Source organism: Salvelinus sp. IW2-2015, linkage group LG2 (assembly GCF_002910315.2).
Source record: "Salvelinus sp. IW2-2015 linkage group LG2, ASM291031v2, whole genome shotgun sequence".
In the NCBI taxonomy this organism is placed as follows: Eukaryota; Metazoa; Chordata; class Actinopteri; order Salmoniformes; family Salmonidae; genus Salvelinus; species Salvelinus sp. IW2-2015.
In genome coordinates this window covers 35,252,155-35,273,363 of record NC_036839.1, presented here as the reverse complement: position 1 = coordinate 35,273,363, position 21,209 = coordinate 35,252,155, and the positions used below count along the sequence as shown (strand labels likewise).

Sequence of the window (21,209 nt, the reverse complement as noted above, 5' to 3'; positions counted from 1 at the left end):
AGGTCTGGAGGAAACCTGGCACCATCCCTACAGAGAATGGTGGTGGCAGCGTCATCCTATGGCAATGTTTTTCAGCAGCGGGGACTGGGTAGACTAGTCAGGATCGAGGGAAAGATGAACAGAGCAAAGTACAGAGAGATYCTTGATGAAAACCTTCTCCAGAGCGCTCAGGACCTCAGACTGGGGCGAAGGTTCTCCTTCCAAAACGACATCACCCCTAAGCACACCCAAGACAACGCAGGAGTGGCTTCGGGACAAGTCTCTGAATGCCCTTAAGTGGCCCAGCAAGAGCCTGGACTTGAACCCGATTGAACATCTATGGAGACCTGAAAATAGCTGTGCAGCAACACTCCCCGTCCAACCTGTCAGAGCTTGAGAGGATCTGCAGAGAAGAATTGGAGAAACTCCCCAACTACAGGTGTGCCAAGTTTGTAGCGTCATACCCAAGAAGACTCAATCGCTGCCAAAGGTGCTTCAAGAAAGTACTGAGTAAAGGGTCTGAATACTTATGTAAATGTGTTATTTTAGTTTATTTACTTGCTTTGTCATTATAGGGTGTTGTGTGTAGATTGATGAGGGAAAATAAAAAAATATTTAAAATAAGGCTGTAATGTAACGTGGAAAAAGTCAAGGAGTCTGAATACTTTCTGAGGGCACTGTATCTAAGCTGATAAAAACAATCATATGATTTTCCCTCCACCAGCAACAACCAGTCTGCATGGACACAGAAATAAAGACATTTCAAATACAAAGTGTATGTTAYAGAATATTTTATTATGAACAACTAGACAGGATCTTAGCGGACATAGCGCTGTATAGGTTGCAGAAAGCAGAGAAACATCCCCATGCCCCGCTGGACGAGACAGACTTAACTATCTCTGATGATCTTGGTCAATTTGTGGATCTTTGTCTTGGTGGACATGTCCACATACTTATCCCCAATGCTGACAATCATACCGCCCAGGATGGAGGTGTCAGACTGGAGGGAAAAGCAAAATAACACAGGAAGTTAAAGCACCAGTCGACACCATAGCAATGTATGCGACTGGATATCAGCATTTTCTTGTTTAGTGCTAGCCTTACAGTCCTAAACCATTGCATCTACCTTAAATTAAGTACCAAAAAAGCCTTATTGTGCCATAGAGGGCACGAATTGAGTATGGCCTCACCTTAGTCTCTAGTATGAGAGTCTCTCCCTTTGTCAGGAAGCCGTTCAGAGCCACCTTCAGATCTGCCAGGTTAGCCTCATCCAGGGGCTGTTATACACACAAACAAAAATATCAAATCAAATGCTACAATAACTGATATGGAACTTGGATTGACAACCATATACCAGGGGTTCTCAAACTTTTTGGGGCCGCGGACCCCTTTTGTGACAGCAAACTCCTCAGGGATGCCCTCATAATGGGGCGGCAGGTAGCCTAGTGGTTAGAGCGTTGGTGGTTGGTGGATCAAATCCCCGAGCTAACAAGGTAAAAATCTGTCGTTCTGCCCCTGAACAAGGCAGTTAACCCACTGTTCCTAGGACATCATTGTGAATAAGAATTTGTTCTTAACTGACTTGCCTAGTTAAATAAAGGTAAAAAAAAAAAAATTCAATCAGAATATCTCATGTGAGATAAAAACATTATACAAAACAGTATACAATCTGTCAGATTTTATATCTAGCCTGTAAACTACAGAAAAGGTTATTTTTAACGCTTTCATATATCTTTCRTGTATCATATATCTGCTACATAATTTATGTTAGATCATTTTTTTGACGGAATGTTGGTGTGCCGCAGCGATGCGTCTCTCCAACAGCACCCTGGAGAAGCGAGCTGGGATTGGACAAGCAAAATATTTTGCGCACCTGCCTTTGACCAAGTGGGCAATGCTTATCACAGGGCGGCATCAGTACTYACCTAAAAAGCTCACCTAAACAATGAAATTGTCATTGTTTTTGGCAGAATTATGTGAGGTTTTATTTATGTGGTGTTGTTGGAGGTGCGTCTTGGTCAGTTTAACTCAGAAAATGCCACCCTCGTTAATCTGCCGCCACAGGCGGACGCCTAATCCCATTTAATGAGCGGGCCGGCCGTGCATTTATGTTTAACACAATAAGTATTGAGTTGTATATACCAAAATGTATAGTTGGTRGAGTACTGTGGATACCAATACCGCTGTGAGCCTGCCAGACCCATGTTGCCCAGGGTTAAAGACAAACATGATTTTCCTGTGTTTTATATACAGTTACACACTATGGAGGTTGGAATAATGTGAAATTGTGAAAATATTGATAAATGCCCTTTTAGTGTAAGAGCTGTTTGAAAAGACAGCCTGAAATTTCAGCCTGTTTTGGTGGGAGGGATTTCCATGGTGACATCACCATGCGGTAAATGAGTTAAGAAACAGAGTTTCAAATCTCTGCCAATAACAGCAATTTTTTTCATTTTCCCCTTCCCACTCAAAGCACTCTGACAGTCCAATGTTCTCTCTAAGCTGCGCGTACACGCAGTAGCCCCGAGACTGCCACGCAGCTTCCCCAGGACTGCTGTGCAGAAATATTAGCCCACAGAGAGAAAACACGAGATTGAACTTGACTCAACTTTCTAGAGCAGTGGTCACCAAGGCATTCCTAGTTGATCGCCAAACATTTTTTTTATTAGTCTCGGGGCTGTTGGTGGTAGGTACACCTGATAGTGAGTTATTAGCCCAGTTATAAATCAGCAATAGGGTCGTGATTGCTTCCTACAAGAGCACAAAACGTGTATAGTTCTAGAAAAGAGAGTCAGGTAGAGGTTTTTTTCCGTCTTAAAGGGGAAGTGCTGTATTTTGAAATAGCTTATTCAAGCCTAAGTAGCCAATAGGCAGAGGTTAGAATAATTTGTCTGATTCTCTAATAATGGAATGGGAATAATAATTAATTGTATTTTGTAAAGTGGTTTCTTGCATCAAACAACATTTTCAGTCACCTTGTCTGAAGGACAAGTGGATAAACAGTTTACTGTCAAGTCCTGCATGATTTTTTATTCTCATGCAATGTAGGCCTACATTGAACACCAGACATTGGCTGCTACTGTAGGCTGAATGATAGAACAGCTATTTCCATGTTAAAATGTTTATGATCAAATAGCCACAGTAGCCTACATGGCCATTGTGAAAACTAATTTAAAGCGGGTACAGCCTCAGTGTTCACAAACGTGCGCCAGAAGTTCCACAGAATTTTCACGTTTGAGTTTGCACCCAGCAGACCTGAAATTTGCTGTTGTTAGTAATATTCATATAAAAAAAAAATTAGAGAATGGCAAAAGTGTACAAAGCTGTCATCAAGGCAAAGGGTGGATACTTTGAAGAATCTCAAATATAAAATATATTTTGATTTAACACTTTTTTGCTTACTACATGATTCCATGTGTGTCATTTCATAGTTTTGATGTCTTCAATATTATTCTACAACGTAGAAATGAGTAAAAAATAAAGAAAAACCCTGGAATGAGTAGGTGTTTCCAAACTTTTGACTGGTACGGTATATATTTTGTGATCTTGGCCGTGGAACCCCTGTAGTACGACCCGACTGAGAACCCATGCCATATACAACAAGTGTGTGTGTGTCACCGTACATGTGCTGTGGTGACAGTGCAGATGACCTCGCCACGGTGAGCGCTCATCATTTTTGCAAAGGCACCAATGACATCTGCGGTCAGGGTCAGGCGGCCATTATCTGCCAACACAGCTAAGGGAGGAGAGAGGAGGACAATGAAACCACGTTAGCCTAGCCAGTAGACACAAGTAACTAACATTTTCACTAATTGCATTTGCATCATAATTTGCATGAACTAACATTAGTAAGGGTGAGGATGTTCTCATAACAATAGCCAAAATACTCTTAAAGGACTCTTTCCTATTCTCTCATTTGCATCACTAGCTAATTAAGATCACTTGTGAGCAGCAAACAATACTCTTAGCTGACATTTACTTCACATTCATGATTACAACTAAACGATCAAAAGGTATGGCGTGACATCCATAATGATTTTTCCATTTTAACGTTTCAAACGGTTAAGAGGGACAGAAAACACGGAAAGGAAGACGAGCAGGAGTTTGGTAGATGAGTCTTGACAGCAGAACAACAACGTTATCCTCCACAAACCTGCCCCATTTCATTTTCTTACACAACAGCAGTCTCCAGAACAAGAGTGGCATGTGCAGTATAACTTAGTAAGGCTGGGCAACTCACTGATGAGGTTAACTGTGATTGGGGAGAGATTTGCCTTAGTCATGGCAGCACCGAAGTACTTCAGCTTGAGGCTGCGCTTGACATGGGGGTTCATCACGATACTGGACAGCTTGGGGTCCTTGATCAGAGACTGACGGAGAAGGAAAAGACAGAAAGARAAAGGAAGCTGGTCAAAAAGTATATTGTGGCCACAGACAGTGCCAAACAGACAAATGTATGGTTTCCCACAACTGGCTGTGATTGGGAGTCCCATAGGGCGTCGCACAATTGACCCAGCATCGTCTGTTTGGTCGGTGTAGGCCGTCATTGTAGATAAGAGTTTGTTCTTAACTGACTTGCCTAGTTAAATAAAGGTAACACAGTTCCCTCAAACTCAACTCTGGACCTTGAAGCCAGCTCCACTGCGTATTTTCATTTTTCTTTAATATGGGACTGATTAAGACCTGGGAAACCAGGTGGGTGGAATTAATCATCAGGTAGAACAGAAAACCAACAGGCTCCGTACCTCGTAGGGTAAGAGTTGAATAGCCATGCCAAAGTTAATAGAGTGTATAAACATTACACACTTGTGGCCAGACTGAGGACTAAGACAGGAGACAGAGGTGCAGTGGATAACTTACTGACAACGTGCCCATCTCCTTCTCTACTTGTTCCAGTTTCTTCTGCTTGCTGGCAGCAGAGAACAGGGCTGTGGCATAGCGGCCTCCGACCCCATACACGTCGATGGGGGGCTAGAATAGAAAACGGACACAAAAATAAGCTATAAAACTACTATTTATTTGAATCACAAAGCCAATGACATTACTCAAGCTGTGGCGTGCGTCATTGACTTAATATTACACTGATCAGAGGACATGGGCACTTCATTTATTCTTACCCTGATCAAAGCTTGTCGAAGAACTGAAGTGCTTAACTTACGCACCTGCAGAAGGAAAGAGATCGTAATCAACCAATGACTATCTTCATAAGTGACGTCTGGAGTGCCGTAGGAAGTTAGTGTTGGTTTGCTTGACCACATTTTCTACAATAAAGTTGTCATTCGCATGGCGATAATAATAACTCTGTCTTATGGACGTTGGACAATATTTAACAGTAATGCCATCGGTTCGTAGGAAAATRCCCAACAAACGTAGATAGCTATCCAGCCAGGTACCTAACAATGTTGATGAAGTTAGCCGGCTGTCGTTAGCTTGCCAGCGGGCTTGTCAAGTTCATGCCAGCATGCAAGGCCTCGCGTATTCTGTGTTGAAAACACATTCTGCGCGATATCAAAACAATGCACATTGATCTGTTTTGTCCTTGTTAATAATCTAAATACATTCTCAAATTAAAAACAGAGCCGTAGATCACATAACATTCTTGTTTTTTAGAAAGTCATACCTGCAGCCCGAGTCCTAAAGCTGCCATGTTCTCSTGCGACTGTGTAGGTCAAAACTTCTGCGCATGACAGCCTGTCACACAAAGTACGTAAATTCAGAAACGAGAAGCATTACGGGAAACGTAGTTCATATGTCAATAAGCGGAAATGTATTTCCTCGACCTAAAAAACGAGGAAGTGGAAATTCACTGTCCTCGTCAGCAGACAAGCAAACAACTTAGTTGCGTGGATAAACATGTGGGGCCAGCATTTCTCTACACCCGCAATCACATCTGCTATGTGCATGAGACCAATAACATTTGATTTGATTTTGATTTAATTTGAATATTATTTTTTTTTTAGCAATGCCAATTATAGTACTTATCAGGTTCTCAAGTTTCAATATTAGGCCTATTTTATTAAAACATGAGCTCAGCTTTATATAAAGCTTCTAAGTGCATTTTTGCTGATATCACCTCAGGTATGTATTGACACAGGCCTGGTTGTCCCAGCATCACCTGTACGAAGATACTGTGCGACTGTGTCAGTGTGTAGTTTACAGGGTCTGTGTAATTTGATGCCCATTGTTGAGGCATTTGCATTTCATTGTGCTCCTCCTACATTCTCACAGGTGAGCAGTGACACAGCCTTGGTGGTTTCTCCAGACCCATCTTGTGCACCTTCCACCATACTAAAACAAATGCCTATTGTCACTTCTGTGTGTGCAGAACTGAAGGGTTTATCCTTGCATGTACAGTAGGCCACCTATTGAGATGAAGGTATAATTTTGGTAGTCTTAAATGTGTCTCATCCTACATCAGACAAACAGAGCCTATTTATCAGAGAGAATGACAGGAGCTATTCACTGACTTCATCTTCTATAAATTCCTCCAAATCAAATTGTATTGGTCACATACACATATTTAGCAGATGTTATTGCATATTGAAATGCTTGTGTATCGTATCCAGGTCTCTTCTAGGCTAGTCTACTAGCTGATATAGGACTACCTCTGTGGCCAAGTAGGCTATTGAAGCCCCTCACAATGTAAATTGATGTAAACGATGGAAGCACTGAATGGAAGACCCAGCGGTCACTGCATTGTGTTATTGAGACTATAAATAACTTTAATAATTAAACATAAAAGCAATGTCAAATATCTCCCCATGTTAGGCTATGCCATTGCATTCTAGATAGATCCACGAGTTGTAGCCTGTTTGGAGGGTGGAGTGGGGTCACATTGCCAGACTTGTGACACTTGTGACATCAGACACATGTGCAATAGGACTAGGCTTAATGAGGATGCACATTTCTGAAAAGTTTAACACCTTGAAGGGAGATTACAAGGGTTTTAAAASTGCATATATCCAATAGTGTAAGTTTCCAGATTGTTCTGTTATTATGCAACTGTTAAAGCTGATTAACCAGCAGGATCTCCTGCCCAGTCAGTTAATTAGGCAAAGTGGGGTTTCTTTCTGGCAATTTCCACCCAAGTAGGCTAACAGGTTGAACGTCATGAGGCAAACCAATCCCCTGTTTAAAAACAAAAACAAAGGTTAATTTACAGTAGTATGCAAAAGTAGCTTGTTCCTCAAAACAATACGGTATTTTAAAATTAGAACAATAACCAATGGGCGTGTTGCGACCGAAGCCATCCGAAACGTCACACGTGTATTACACGTGTAGGGCGTGGCATAGGAGGAAGAAGCGGAGTCGATGCTTATAAAGCCTAGTTACCTTGTCCTATTCAGTCACCTGTGTGCTATTACACTTAACTGCTCGGAAACAGAGCATACGGGAGGACAAAATACGAATTGTCGCTACATCGGAACGACTGACGCAGGACGAGACACATATCTACTGTCGCTAGAGAAGCAGACTCACAGTCAAATCCTCAACTTGTGGATTGATGTAGTCAGTAGCTACATTATAACGTAATGGGAATGGTGAGTGTGCATTTTTGTTATGACCGCCCGTTTTAAATTATAGCCTGGAGAATGCGGTAATGGGTGCTAAAAAAGCAGAGAATGGACAAGCGATGGAGAAAAGAAAAAGCAGGTCGAGCACTTAATTCACTATTTTATTGAACCCAGAATGCATGGAATGTAAATTAATGTAGGCTACTAGGTCAGGGTCAAAGWCTATTCTTTTTGACGAATTCAACCRCACACTTTGCTCAATACTACGAGGCTACACACCCTCCTTGGCAATGTGGACAATGCGTGCGCTTTCTTTCTAGAATATTCCTTTGCCGCTGTATCATTGGTTGTGGTGCGTGCCACATGTCTTGATGGTGCTTTGACAACAATGCCCTGATCCCATATCTCCGGTRTCGTTTCATGTTGATACAGTACCTCCTCAAACGGTCAGCTCCCGAGTCCCTTTTTATCATCAGGGGGCATCTTGTCTAGAAAATGTCACCTTGTGGCTGACAGCTGTATGGGTAGCCTATCTATGCACACCACCTTGTAATACAAGTCTTACAATAGATTGATATTACTACATCACATGCGTTATAGCCTACCTGTCTGGTTTAAGCCTTTTTTAAGAACATTATAAGACATTCTAAATTCTCATACATGCTCATAACAAGTAATAAAGTATTAAGCYTTTCAAGTGTTTCTAAGACAGTGAAGGCATTGGAACCCTCTTCTCTACCCTCAATTGATTTGTAGTATAGCATAACTTTGGCCAGGACATATGCAAACGTTTCTGTTCCATTGAACAACCGTTTTGTTGTTTTAGAAGGATCTGCTGGCGACATGTAGTCCAATGAACACGGAGCTGAAGAGACAAACAAAGAGTTATTTTAGTGCAAGGGGCAGGGATAGGGYGGACGGTTGGATTTATGCCAGCACGTGATGAGGGCTGAAATCACTAAATATGTAAACTACAGGCGGGAAGAATGACCGCTGTGTGCGGGTGGACAAGAAGAGTGATTGTCTTGGAGCATGTTGGATCAGGACAGTTCTCTTACAGTTCTGTTAGTGTAGGATATTGAGGCCGATCATGTTTGAGGTTGGTTGATGCTAAGTGATGTTGAGATGATGATGATGCTAAAACTGACCAGAGAAATAGCCATCTAAAATATCATATTGTCTAGTAAATAATTTGCAAAGCTTGGCTCGGGATAATGAGTTCAGCTGCAATGGTCGGGGGATTATGTAATCATAATGCATCTAAGTCATGATTGAAAATGTATTTATTATTACATTTCRAATTACAATAACAAAAAAAGGACATAACTATATGTATATTTTCTCGAAAGAAACATAAAATGACTAAAGTTAATAAAAAAAAATTTAAAAAAAAGGTCTGGGGTTACAATTGTATAAACCTATGATAGAGTTGTAAAAATGTATTGCATTTGGGGACATATTTCAATTTTTTTTTGTGGATGTAAAATTTACCCGATAATGAAGAAATTAACGACTAATTCAGTAGTTTTGTTTTTATTTGAATAATAATGTATTACGTATTTCATTGTAAATACATGGGTCTTATTAATGAAATAAATAATGTAATTACTTGCTCCAAAACAACTTCAGAGTCACACTCATAAAAATGTGTTTAATAGTTTCCCCTTTATCACAGAAAAGGCATATGTCCTCTAAAGCCATGCATTTAGACAAGTTATTGCAAGGGTATATTTTGTGCAAGATTTTAAAGTGAATTTCTTTTACTTTATTTTATATACAAAATTTGTGAGGGAGAAACCAAACCTTCTTTAATTCAATTTCAGTAATATATGCATTTCAGAAGAATTTCCCTCTAGGAGAGATCTTGTTCTTGGAGTTAAAAAGTTATCTTAAGAATGTATTATTACATTTGTTGTCCAGCAGGGGGAAACCTTCTAACAAGTTGTGCATCAATCGTGACATGTTCTCCAAAATACAAATGATATTTCATTAATTGAGTAAATCCTGAAGGTATTTCTTTGCATATAGAATTCAATTCTTTATAATGTATATATGTTTCCAAGAACTTTCTATAAGAGAGTATATTTCCTTCTTTTTCAAATAAATCAAGCACAAATATAATATTTATTTCAAACCACTTCGGGAAGAACAAATACTTGTTTTTTAACAATACCTTTGTTGTTCCACAGAAGTGTTTTGTGTGGGGAKAAGTTGTGGATATAACAWACTTTCAGGCTAAAAGGGCTTGTTCATGAAATTTGGACAGTTTGATGGGTTATTTTGCTGGAGARTAGTTGCACTTCCACAAAAATTGAAGACCAGCCATTTTCATAAAAATATGACAGGGAATGAAGTATCCCTATAGATTCAGAGCTAAGCATGCATCTTTTTAAAATGTAGTTTACTTTAAAGGTATTGTTGATATMAATTCAATCTAGTACTTCAAGCCCACCATCAGCTCTTTTGTTTGATATGATTGATTTCTTAAATTTGTTTATTTTTCTATATAATGTCTATGGAAGTTTTGTTTATCAGGCTGGTTTGATCAGCTACAAATAGGGATAGAGCAGGGAAGACAACGTGACAGACCCTCTTTGGACAATAAAAGCCTTCCAATAGARGTCAAGCTGGAGCCAGTTATTAAAGATGGATTTTTTTGTCTTTAATCTCTTGAATGAAATTGAGATGCTGACGGACAATATGGTTTTTCGCCATGTGCTCCCCTAAATATTTCAGTCTTTCACTGGAATATTCTCAATAGATTGGTAATTTGAGTTACATATGGACACTATTTATCATTTATTTAAATTAAGTTCCAGACCAGAAGCTGAAGAGAATGATTTGATAATAAGTTTAATAGCAACTTGATCCTTGTCTTTTAGAAACAGAGCTGTACCATCTGCTAACTGAGATTTTTTATATATATTTTTTTCAAATATTGAAATACCTTTTAATTCAGGGTTGTTTAAAATGCAACTAAAAGGAATAAGAAAGCTGAAACAGGGCAACCCTGGAGTGCACTATGGTGAATATTAAATATTTTAGATGTGTTACGATGAATCATATTAGAAATATTATCTTTATAAAACATATTGATAACAGAGAAAAAGCTAGGCCCAAAACCAAAAGTGTACAACGAATGTTTTAGGAATTTGTGTTCTATTGTATCAAATGATTACAAAAGTCGAGGAATAAAATAATAACCTCGGAGTCAATTGAATCAGTGTAATCAATCAAGTCTGAAACTAACCTAATGTTACAGCTGATKTKGCGACTTTTCATGAAACCACTTTGGGTTTTAATTAATAAGGTGGTTTTGACCCATTTTTTAAGTCTATTAGCATATGCTAAAGTTATCAATTTATATGTAATAATGTAATGGGTCTCAAATTATCTATGAAAAGGGAATCTTTATCAGGTTTTGGTATTAAGGAAATAACCCCTTATTTCGTGGTAGTAATCATTCATCTCACCCATAGCTAGGCATTCTTGGAACATGTTGAATACTGGTCCCTCTAAATGATCCCAAAAGTGTAAATAAAATTCCACACAAAGACCATCTGTTCCAAGTGCTTTGCCCTTCTTCATATATTTAAGAGCATTTCTCATTTCTAGTATAGAAAACGTATCTTCACATATGGATTTAAACTCATCAGATATAATTGGAACATGGACATGTTTGACAAAATGTTCAGATTCAATCTAGTTCAAATTAGATTTATACAGATTTTCATGAAAAGAATACACAAAGTTACAGATTATCTTAGGGTTTTGAACATGATGCAAAAAATGCTAATATCGGTCCCACGACTTGAATGGGTTTTGTTCTACAAATGCAAAAATGTTAACATGTGGAAACAGAGCCAGGAAATCTAAACCAAAGCATGGATTGCTGTCATATCTTGTCCATAGACTGCTTACAGGGTAAGAAAATTGTTAGGCTACAAAGGCATTTTTGTTCTCTTTTCACATGAACTGAGCTGCTAGACTTTTTAGTTTCTTACATGACATCATTAGTTTGCTTTGAAGCTCTGATAGGGGCATTGCTCTTTCTCTTTTGGTTTAGCCAATAGTTARAGATTAGAGTGGGGGCTAAAGACAAAGTTACTGTGATTTGTAAATTTATGTTACCATGCTCAGTTTAATTYACCTGTTCAAGCTCTCCCCCGCCCTCCTTTGTTCTGGGTAACCTCAGAGAATAATATTGACGTATACGCTGATTTGGTGAGTGAGTTTATAAGGAAGTGTATATGAGATGTTGTACCCACTGACTATTTAAACCTACCCTAACCAGAAACCGTGGATAGATGGTGACATTTGCGTAAAACTGAAAGCGCGAACCACTGCATTTAACCATGGAAAGGCGACTGGGAATATGGCCGAATACAAACAGTGTAGTTATTTCCTCCGCAAGGCAAGCAAAATGTGAGTATAGAGACAAAGTCGAATGGCAATTTAATGGCTCAGACACGAGACGTATGCGGCAGGGTCTACAAAAAGGAAAACCAGCCACGTCACGGACACCGACGTCTTGCTTCCAGACAAACTAAACACCTTCTTTGCCSGCTTTGAGGATAATACAGCGTCACTGACGCGGCCCGCTACCAAGGACTGTGTGCTCTCCTTCTCCGTGGCCRATGTGAGTAAGACATTTAAACGTGTTAACCCTCGCAAGGCTGCCGGCCTTGATGGCATCCCTAGCCGCATCCTCAGAGCATGCGCAGACCAGCTGGCTGGTGTGTTTACAGACATATTCAATCTCCCTATCCCAGTCTGCTGTCCCCACATGCTTTTTTCCTATACCCAAGAAAGCAAAGATAACTGAACTAAATGACAATCGCACTGTAGCACTCACTTCTGTCATCATGAAGTGCTTTGAGAGACTAATCAAGGATCATATCACCTCCACCTTACCTGTCACTTCACCTAGACCCACTTCAATTTGCTTACCGCCCCAATAGGTCCACAGACAATGCAATTGCCTGCACACTCCCCTATCCCATCTGGACAAGAGGAATACTTATGTAAGAATGCTGGTCATTGACTACATCTCAGCATTCAACACCATAATACCCTCCGAGCTCATCATTAAGCTTGATGCCCTGGATCTCAACCCCACCCTGTGCAGTTTGGTCCTGGACTTCCTGACAGGCCACCCACAGGTGGTGAAGGTAGGAAACAACATTTCCGCTCTGCTGATCCTCAACACTGCGGCCCCACAAGGGTGCGTGCTCAGCCCCCTCCTGTACTCCCTGTTCACCCATGACTRCATGGCCATTCATGCCTCCAGCTTAATCATCAAGTTTGCAGACGACACAACAGTAGTAGGCTTTATTACCAACAACGAGACAGTCTACAGGGAGGAGGTGAGGGCTCTCGGAGTGCGGTGTCAGAAAAATAACTTCAACAAAACAAAGGAGATCGTGGAGTTCAGGAAACAGCAGAGGGAACACCCCCATATCCACATCGACGGGACAGCAGTGGAAATGTTAAGTTCAGGAGGCTGAAGAAATTTGGCTTGTCACTTAAAACCCTCACAAACTTTTACAGCTGCACAATTGAGAGCATCTTGTCATGCTGTATCACCGACTGATACGGCAACTGCACCGCCCACAACCACTGGACTCTCCAGAGGGTGGTGCGGTCTGCACAACGCATCACTGGGGTCAAGCTACCTGCCCTCCAGGTCACCTACAGCACACAATGTCACAGGAAGGCCAAAAAGATCATCAAGGACAACAACCACCCGAGCCACTGCCTGTTCACCCCGCTATCATCCAGAAGGCGAGGTCAGTACAGGTGCATCAAAGCTGGGACCGAGAGAGAAGCTGTTTTTCAATCTCAAGGCCATCAGACTGTTAAAYAGCCATCACTARCACAGATAGGCTGCTGCCTACATACAGACTTGAWATCATTGGCCACTTTAATAGATGGAACACTAGTCACTTTAATAATGTTTACATATCTTGCATTACTCATCTCATATGTGTATATACTGTATTCTATACTATCTATCACATCTTAGCCTATGCTGCTCTGTCATTGCTCATCCATATATTTATATATTCTTATTCCATTCCTTTACTTCGATTTGTGTGTATTAGGTATATGTTGTGGAAACTAGAAGCACAAGCATTTCGCTACACTCACAATAACATCTGCTAACCATGTGTATGTGACCAGTAAAATCTGATCAGATTTTTGTGTTTTCTCAGAAATTTTGCCTCCGAGGTCTTGTATAAATGTGTGTGTCACCTTCCTCACTTCCCGTCGAACAAGGGCTCTAATCAAGTGTTTTGTCTTTACTGTCTTGCAGGAATGTAAATTCTAGGCTATACTAGACTGGAGGCCTGCAGCATCCTCCTTTAAAACTGGAGCGTCCTCAGTGCTGGTAGATTCTCCTCCGAACGCACACACCCCTAGTGAATTTGACCAGACAGTGGATACTACAGCGTCCATGCAGACAGCAAACCAAAGGATAGTGTTTTTATTGCCCTTCTGTTACTTTAAACCTTGACTTTGACTTTTGCAGGGTTTGAAAGGAGTTTTTCATCAGTTTTGAACGAGTAGTTCTGTTTAGCACTCGCTATGGGTACTGGTGTCATGGAGGCAGCGGACATAACTGTGGTGGCTCTGTACTTCATCCTGGTGCTGGGCATCGGGTTCTTCGCYATGTGGAAGTCCAACCGCAGCACGGTGAGTGGATACTTCCTGGCGGGACGCTCCATGACATGGGTGGTGATCGGAGCGTCGCTGTTTGTCAGTAACATTGGCAGTGAACACTTCATAGGCCTGGCGGGGTCGGGAGCAGCCAGCGGCTTTGCTGTGGGAGCATGGGAGTTTAACGCTCTTCTCCTGCTGCAGCTGCTGGGTTGGGTGTTCATACCTGTGTATATCCACTCTGGGGTGTACACCATGCCGGAGTACCTTTCCAAACGCTATGGAGGCAATAGGCTAAAGGTGTACTTTGCTGCCCTTTCTGTGCTGCTCTATATCTTCACCAAGATCTCTGTGGACTTATATGCCGGGGCGCTTTTCATCCAGGAGTCGTTGGGCTGGAACCTCTATCTGTCCATCATCCTGCTCATCAGTATGACCGCAGTGCTTACAGTCACCGGTGGCCTGGTCGCAGTCATGTACACGGACACCCTCCAGGCCGTGCTGATGATCGGTGGAGCTCTCAGTCTGACCATCATCAGCCTGATCAAGGTCGGCGGTCTTGAAGGGGTTCGGACCAAGTACATGCTAGCTGTCCCAAATGTAACAGCTATCCTGGCCAGTGGGAACTTCACCTACTCAGCTTCCTGCCGCATTGAGCCCAAGCCAGATTCCCTGCGGCTCCTCCGGGGTCCGCTGGACGAGGATATCCCCTGGCCTGGCTTCCTTCTGGGCCAAACCCCAGCCTCCATCTGGTACTGGTGTGCTGACCAGGTCATCGTCCAGAGGGTGCTGGCTGCTAAGAACATTGCCCATGCCAAGGGCTCCACGCTGATGGCTGGCTTCCTGAAGGTCCTACCCATGTTCATTATCGTTATCCCCGGGATGATCTCCCGGATCTTGTTTGCAGACGAGATAGCCTGCATTGGGCCAGAGCACTGCCTGGCCGTTTGCGGCTCTAAGGCGGGTTGCTCCAATATCGCGTATCCGCGGCTGGTCATGTCAGTGATGCCCATGGGACTGCGAGGGCTGATGATGGCTGTGATGATTGCAGCTCTCATGAGTGATCTGGACTCCATCTTTAACAGCGGTAGCACCATCTTCACCCTGGACATCTACCAGAGTGCTAGGCGTGGCGCGTCCCATAAAGAGCTGTTGTTGGTGGGCCGGCTGTTCGTGGTGTTCATGGTGGTYATYAGYATCGCYTGGRTCCCTGTCATCATCGAGATGCAGGGYGGCCAGATGTAYYTSTACATACAGGAAGTAGCYGGATACCTRACCCCGCCCATYGCCGCCCTCTTCCTGCTGGGTGTGTTCTGGAAGCGYTGCAAYGAAAGRGGTGCATTCTGGGGCGGTATGACCGGRTTYGYGCTGGGTACCACCCGGCTGATYYTGGCRTTTATTTAYCGMGAGCCTCCCTGTGACCAGCCAGACGACAGGCCTTTCTTCATCACACATGTCCACTACATGTATGTGGCTGCTGGGCTGTTCTGGGTGTCTGGACTGGTGGCTGTGGTCGTCAGTCTCTGCAMCCCTCCTCCRGATRAGGAGCAGATYCGCACCACCACATTATGGGGCCTGCGTAACATKGGAAAGCTTCYCCYCAAAGACYGTGAGGAGATGTACAAGCTGACGGATAAGAGCCCTTTGCAGTTGAATGGAGGCCTCTATAAGGATCTGCCCCCAGACATCTGTAGAGCTAGGTGTCTAGATGGGGAGGACGTTACGTTGCTAACACCACCTAATGACCATGACCCCGCGACCCCCAGCGCAGAGACAACCCCGGGAACAACTCCAGCAACGCCCGCCATCCAGTTTGATAATGGTCACGCAGGGCTCATTCATGCAGAGGAAGGCTGTTGTGGGGAGGGTGGGAGGGGCATGCGTCTGTTGGAGTGGTTCTGTGGGTTTAAAGAAGCAGCATACAATGCCCATCCCAAAAGGACAGAAGAGGACGAGAGAGCCGTCATAGAGATGCTGTACGAGCCACCCAGAACCAAACTGCTGCTCAACTGTGGACTGTTTCTGGTCTGCTCGTTGGGAATATTCCTGTTTGTCTACTTCTCTCTATAGAATGGACCAAATTAACGGTTGTTGGGGATTGTTTCAAAGGCATAGTTACAATTTTCTGAGATTTGATGTGAATCTGACGATTCACTGAGCTTTTTGAAATCATTCTTTCGAAATGATTGAAGCTTCTGCCCCTTGTCACATTAAAAATAATCAAACTCCAAAGCACTTTGTGGTCTCCTAATAGTGTTCTTCAGATTTTCCATATACTTCTATGTTACTGTATGATTACTAGATGCTTACCAGCATATGTGAATAAGATGAAGTATGAATTCCTTGTTTATTAGAGATTATTAGTCTGCTTCTGTGTTTATTCCAAAGCCCTTTTGTGATTCTTTGTAGGGCAATTTTAAGAAACCTGCTCAAGGCCTTTTTGTTATAATACAGTACCTACGGAAAGTATTCAGACCCCTTGACTTTTTCCACATTTTGTTAGGTAACAGCCTTATTCTAAAATGAATGAAATAATTGTTTTCCTCAATCTACACAATTCCCCCTAATGACAAAGCAAAAACAGTTTTTTTGAGAGAAAAAATTCGAAACAAATTAATTTAAAAAATGCAATATCACATTTGCGTAAGTATTCAGACCCTTTACTCTTTGGCAGCGATTACAGCCTTGAGTATTCTTCGGTATGATGCTACAAGTTTGGCACACTTGTATTTGGGAAGTTCTCCCCATTCTTCTCTGCAGATCCTCTCAAGCTCTGTCAGGTTGGATGGGGAGCATTGATTTACAGCTATTTTCAGGTCTCTCCAGAGATGTTCGATTGGGTTCAAGTCCGGGCTCTGGCTGGGCCACTCAAGGACATTCATAGACTTGTCCCAAAGCCACTCCTGCGTTGTCTTGGCTGTGTGCTTAGGGTCGTTGTCCTGGTGGAAGGCTAACCTTTGACTCAACCTGCTCCAGAAGACCTCAGACTTTCATCAAAGATCTCTCTCTGTACTTTTCTCTGTTCATCTTTCACCCGATCCTGACTACTCTCCCTGTTCCTTACGCTGAAAAACATCCCCACGGCATGATACTACCACCATCATGCTTCACCGTAGGGATAGTGACAGGTTTCCTCCAGATGTGACGCATAGCATTCAGGCCAAAGAATTCAATCTTGGTTTCATCAGACCAGAGCATCTTCTTTCTCATGGTCTGAGTCCTTCAGGTTCCAAGCGGGCTGTCATGTGTCTTACTGAGAACTGGCTTCCGTCTGGCCACTCTACTATAAAGGCCTGATTGGTGGAGTGCTGCGGAGATGATTGTCCTTCTGGAAGGTTCTCCTATCTCCACAGAGGAACTCTGGAGCGCTGTGAGCGTGACCATCGGGTTCTTGTTCACCTCCCAGATCAACGCCCATCTCCCCCGATTCCTCAGTTTGGTCAGGCGGCCAGCTCTAGGAAGAATCTTGGTGCTTCCACACTTCTTCCATTTAAGAATGATGGAGGCCACTGTTCTTGGGGACCTTCAATGCTGCAGAAATGTTTTGATACCCTTGACCTAGAGCTGTGCCTCGACACAATCCTGTCTCTGAGCTCTTAGCAATTCCTTCCACCTCATGGCATGGTTTTTGCTTTGACTTGCACTGTCAACTGTGGGACCTTTTTAGACGTGTGTGCCTTTCCAAATCATGTCCAATCAGTTGAATTTACCACAGGTGGACTCCAAGTTGTAGAAACATCTCAAGGATGATCAATGGAAACAGGATGCACCTGAGCTCAATTTCAAGTCTCATAGCAAAGGGTCTGAATTCTTATGTAAATAAGGTATTTCTGTTTTTTATATTTAACTTTGTTATGGGTTATTGTGTGTAGATTGCTAAGGATTTTTACAATTCATTTAATACATTTTAGATTAAGGCTGTAAAGTAACAGAATTTGGAAGAAGTTAAGGGGTCTGAATCCTTTCTGAAGGCACTGTATATGCCATTTAGCAGACGCTTTTATCGAAAGCAAACCACGGTCATGCAAACATTTTACGTATTGGTGGGCCCGGGAGCAAGCGCCATGCTCTACCAACTGAGCTACGGAGGACCAACTGAAAGTTATGCAGGGACCATGCAGTGTTATGCAGGGGCCACCGCATAGTGACACTAAAGGTACCACCGTTAGATGGAGAATAAAACTCTGAAGTTATTTTATTCCTATTAGCTTTATACATTGTTTGCAAATGTGGTGTGGATATGGTGGTTGCAAATGCTTTGAGTTTTTACTAAAATATTTTTGTTTTCATGTTTGGACAGTTACTTTTTATTTACACTTCTTAAGAATACCTAGGTGAGTTGCTGTAGAGTAGATGTCAAAATAATTGTATTGTTAAATATAAAAATGTAAGTATATTTGACAATTGTTGACATGAGAATATCATTTTTTTGGTTTTTGCACTGTATTGTAGCATTGCAAAGAATTGAACATATCAATTAATGCTCATGGTTACACTTTCATAATGTGTTGTGTATGATTAGGCTAGCTACTGTTTGGAATTTCTCACGGTGTTTGAATAATGTTTTTTTTTTCTTCCAAGGTTAATGTCGTGAAATTGTTCAGTAAGCTACTTTGTTAACTTGGTGTTAAACCACACTAAAATCGAGCCCAGTTGTTGTTTTTTTATCTTTTGTTTACCCTTTTTATATATTCATGAATTTGTTGCTGTATTTGAAATGGTTTATAATTTAATCTGATTTGAGCGTGTACTGTATTTCATAGAAACCTATTCTTGCCAAATGTGTCTTTGTGTGCAATGCTAAAGCAAACCAATAGCCTATCAATGGCGATTGACATGATTTTCAGGCGTGTTTTTTTTGTTTGTTGCAAATGTAGGCTTAGCTAACCATCCCCTGTTCCGAGTCTGATTAATGGAGGATTATTGTATATATCTCTGAGAATCAGGTAAAGACTGTATTGAGAATAAGATTTGTATCTTTTTCTTAGAGAAATATATATAATGCTATTTTTACAGATTTTATTTTTAGAAAGAAATCAACAAATAAAGTTCCTGTGGAAAATAATAAACTTGTGTTGAATGTCTTATTTTTATTGTTCTCACACATTAAAAGGGTATAAAAAAACATGGTTGTCTTCTGGTAAGTTCAAAATTCACTGTCTAACATGAATCCCTGGGGCTTAGGGCCTCCTATGTAACCCTGGGGCCTATTAATAATCTGTTCAAAAATTGGAGGGGATTGGATGATTCAAGGCTTCTTTACAGATGGTGCAGCCAAGGAGAAGGCCGGATCAGTTTCCCATAAATGTCTCTATCACCTCTTGCTTTCTCCCCACCGCCTGCATATCTTTCTCTATCATCCTCCACTGTCTCCACTCCCCCTCTGCAATTTTACACAGTAGTGTGACTTGCCTGACATATCCAGTAAAACTGCTTTTAAGTCAAACAAATTGCTTCATACTTTTTAAACATATAGAAAATGAATGTTCATTTTTACTCTTTACTCTAATTTTCTCTTCTAGCTTTGTGTGTATTCTCACTGTGGCACTGACACATTCCACTCAATACTTACTTACAGTCAATGGTAGAGATTTGGTATAAGAAGAGTCGGTATGAATGATGTTCCATGGATCCATGAATGAACCGATAAAGGGCGAGAGGTAGCCTAGCGGTTAAGAGCGTTGGGCCAATAGCCGAATTCCCGAGCTGACGAGATAAAAAAATATGCCGATGTGCCCTTGAGCAAGGCACTTAACCCTAATTGCTCCCGTAGGTCGCCCTGGATAAGAGCATCTGCTAAATGAGTCAAATGTAAGATAAGATGTAGCGTTGACTGCTGGACTGGCCATGAAAGAGATGAGCCAGTAAACACTAAAACACAAACAATCAGCCTCTCACAGTGAGCCACTCACAGGAAAACAGCCTGAAAGGCAAAACGTGCTCATTTCTCTCATTTGGGTTAATTGGGTTAACAAGGTACACTAATCTCAGCCATAAGTGTGCGGTGATCAAGGTTTCTGTGAGTTGTGTCCTAATAAACAACGGGTCAACAGAAAAGGAACCGTGCATATGATTAACACCTCAATGTCCCACACTCATGATAAGACTGACTCAGAGAAGGGTCTAGTGCAGGCATCCGCAACTAGATTCAGCCTCGGGACTATTTTTTATTGAGCGGCTGGAACATAATTACAAATAATATGTAGACTGCAAATTGACCGCAAGAATCCCAAACAGATATAATTTTTACTAAAACATACTAATTTCAAACCTTGCTTACATTTGTATACGATCACGTCTCTCTCTATTATACGTGGGAATACTTGGGAACAGATTTCTTAAATTAAAATCACTTGGAGCTGATTTCCTCATGTTTTTACAGTCTTTTGTCCAACAATGGATTTTTTTTCTCTTTTAAATAAAACATTTTTGCTCAGAAAACTTCAGGGGTCAAATAAAACCTCAGGCGAGCCAAATTCGGCGAACTCTAGTCTAGTATTTCAAGCCTATTTCATTTCTAATGAAGCCAAGCAGGAAATGTGGAATGGGACAATACACATGAACACTGCCTCGCTAATTAAAGTAATGCTCCAGTGGTTCTGAAAGTGGACAGGTGAAAACATTTAAGAGGAGCTCACTCAGTATCCCCACGTTGTTGTTAATAACCAAACCAAATCACAACCTCCTTTATGGCCTGTTCACATGGCAAAAATATGTTTTTCAAATGGATGTGTGATACTCTTACACGTCTCTCTATTTAGCTGTCCATGCATTAGCACTTCTGCTGTTGATGGTCTCAGTTAGCCTAATGAATGCCTGTAATTGGTTGATTAAAGCTCCCTGTTTCCTCTGAGTGTATATATGCTGCCTGCAGGGTGGTATTTGAACCTCTGCTGCTGTTGGGTCAACGGTGTCTCAGTCTCTCAGTCTCACATCCTCAATGAGAGTTTAATCAACAGGGATCTAACAGTTCATCTTACTGGTCGCGATCAGTCATCTGCCACTCCTCCTCCACAGCCGAAACCAATGATATCATCCTCCTCGGTGGAAAATCAC

At 41.8% G+C, this 21,209-nt stretch overlaps 2 protein-coding genes across 2 annotated transcripts; one reads left to right on the top strand and one right to left on the bottom strand.

Moving 5' to 3' along the window:
• Positions 1-753: 753 nt before the first annotated feature.
• On the bottom strand, positions 754-5,699 carry LOC111979038 (ATP synthase subunit O, mitochondrial). The gene is made up of 7 exons (XM_024009329.2): positions 5,600-5,699; positions 5,097-5,141; positions 4,840-4,950; positions 4,220-4,349; positions 3,603-3,715; positions 1,170-1,256; positions 754-979 (listed from the first exon to the last, which is right to left on the bottom strand). Exons 1-7 carry the CDS (start codon positions 5,624-5,626, stop codon positions 869-871), a joined length of 624 nt encoding a protein of 207 aa, XP_023865097.1. The 5' UTR covers positions 5,627-5,699; the 3' UTR covers positions 754-868.
• Positions 5,700-7,287: 1,588 nt separating this feature from the next.
• Positions 7,288-19,216, top strand: LOC111971602 (sodium/myo-inositol cotransporter-like). The gene is made up of 2 exons (XM_023998460.2): positions 7,288-7,520; positions 13,810-19,216. The coding sequence occupies exon 2, from the start codon at positions 14,082-14,084 to the stop codon at positions 16,221-16,223; it is 2,142 nt and encodes a 713-aa protein (XP_023854228.1). The 5' UTR covers positions 7,288-7,520; positions 13,810-14,081; the 3' UTR covers positions 16,224-19,216.
• Positions 19,217-21,209: the final 1,993 nt, after the last annotated feature.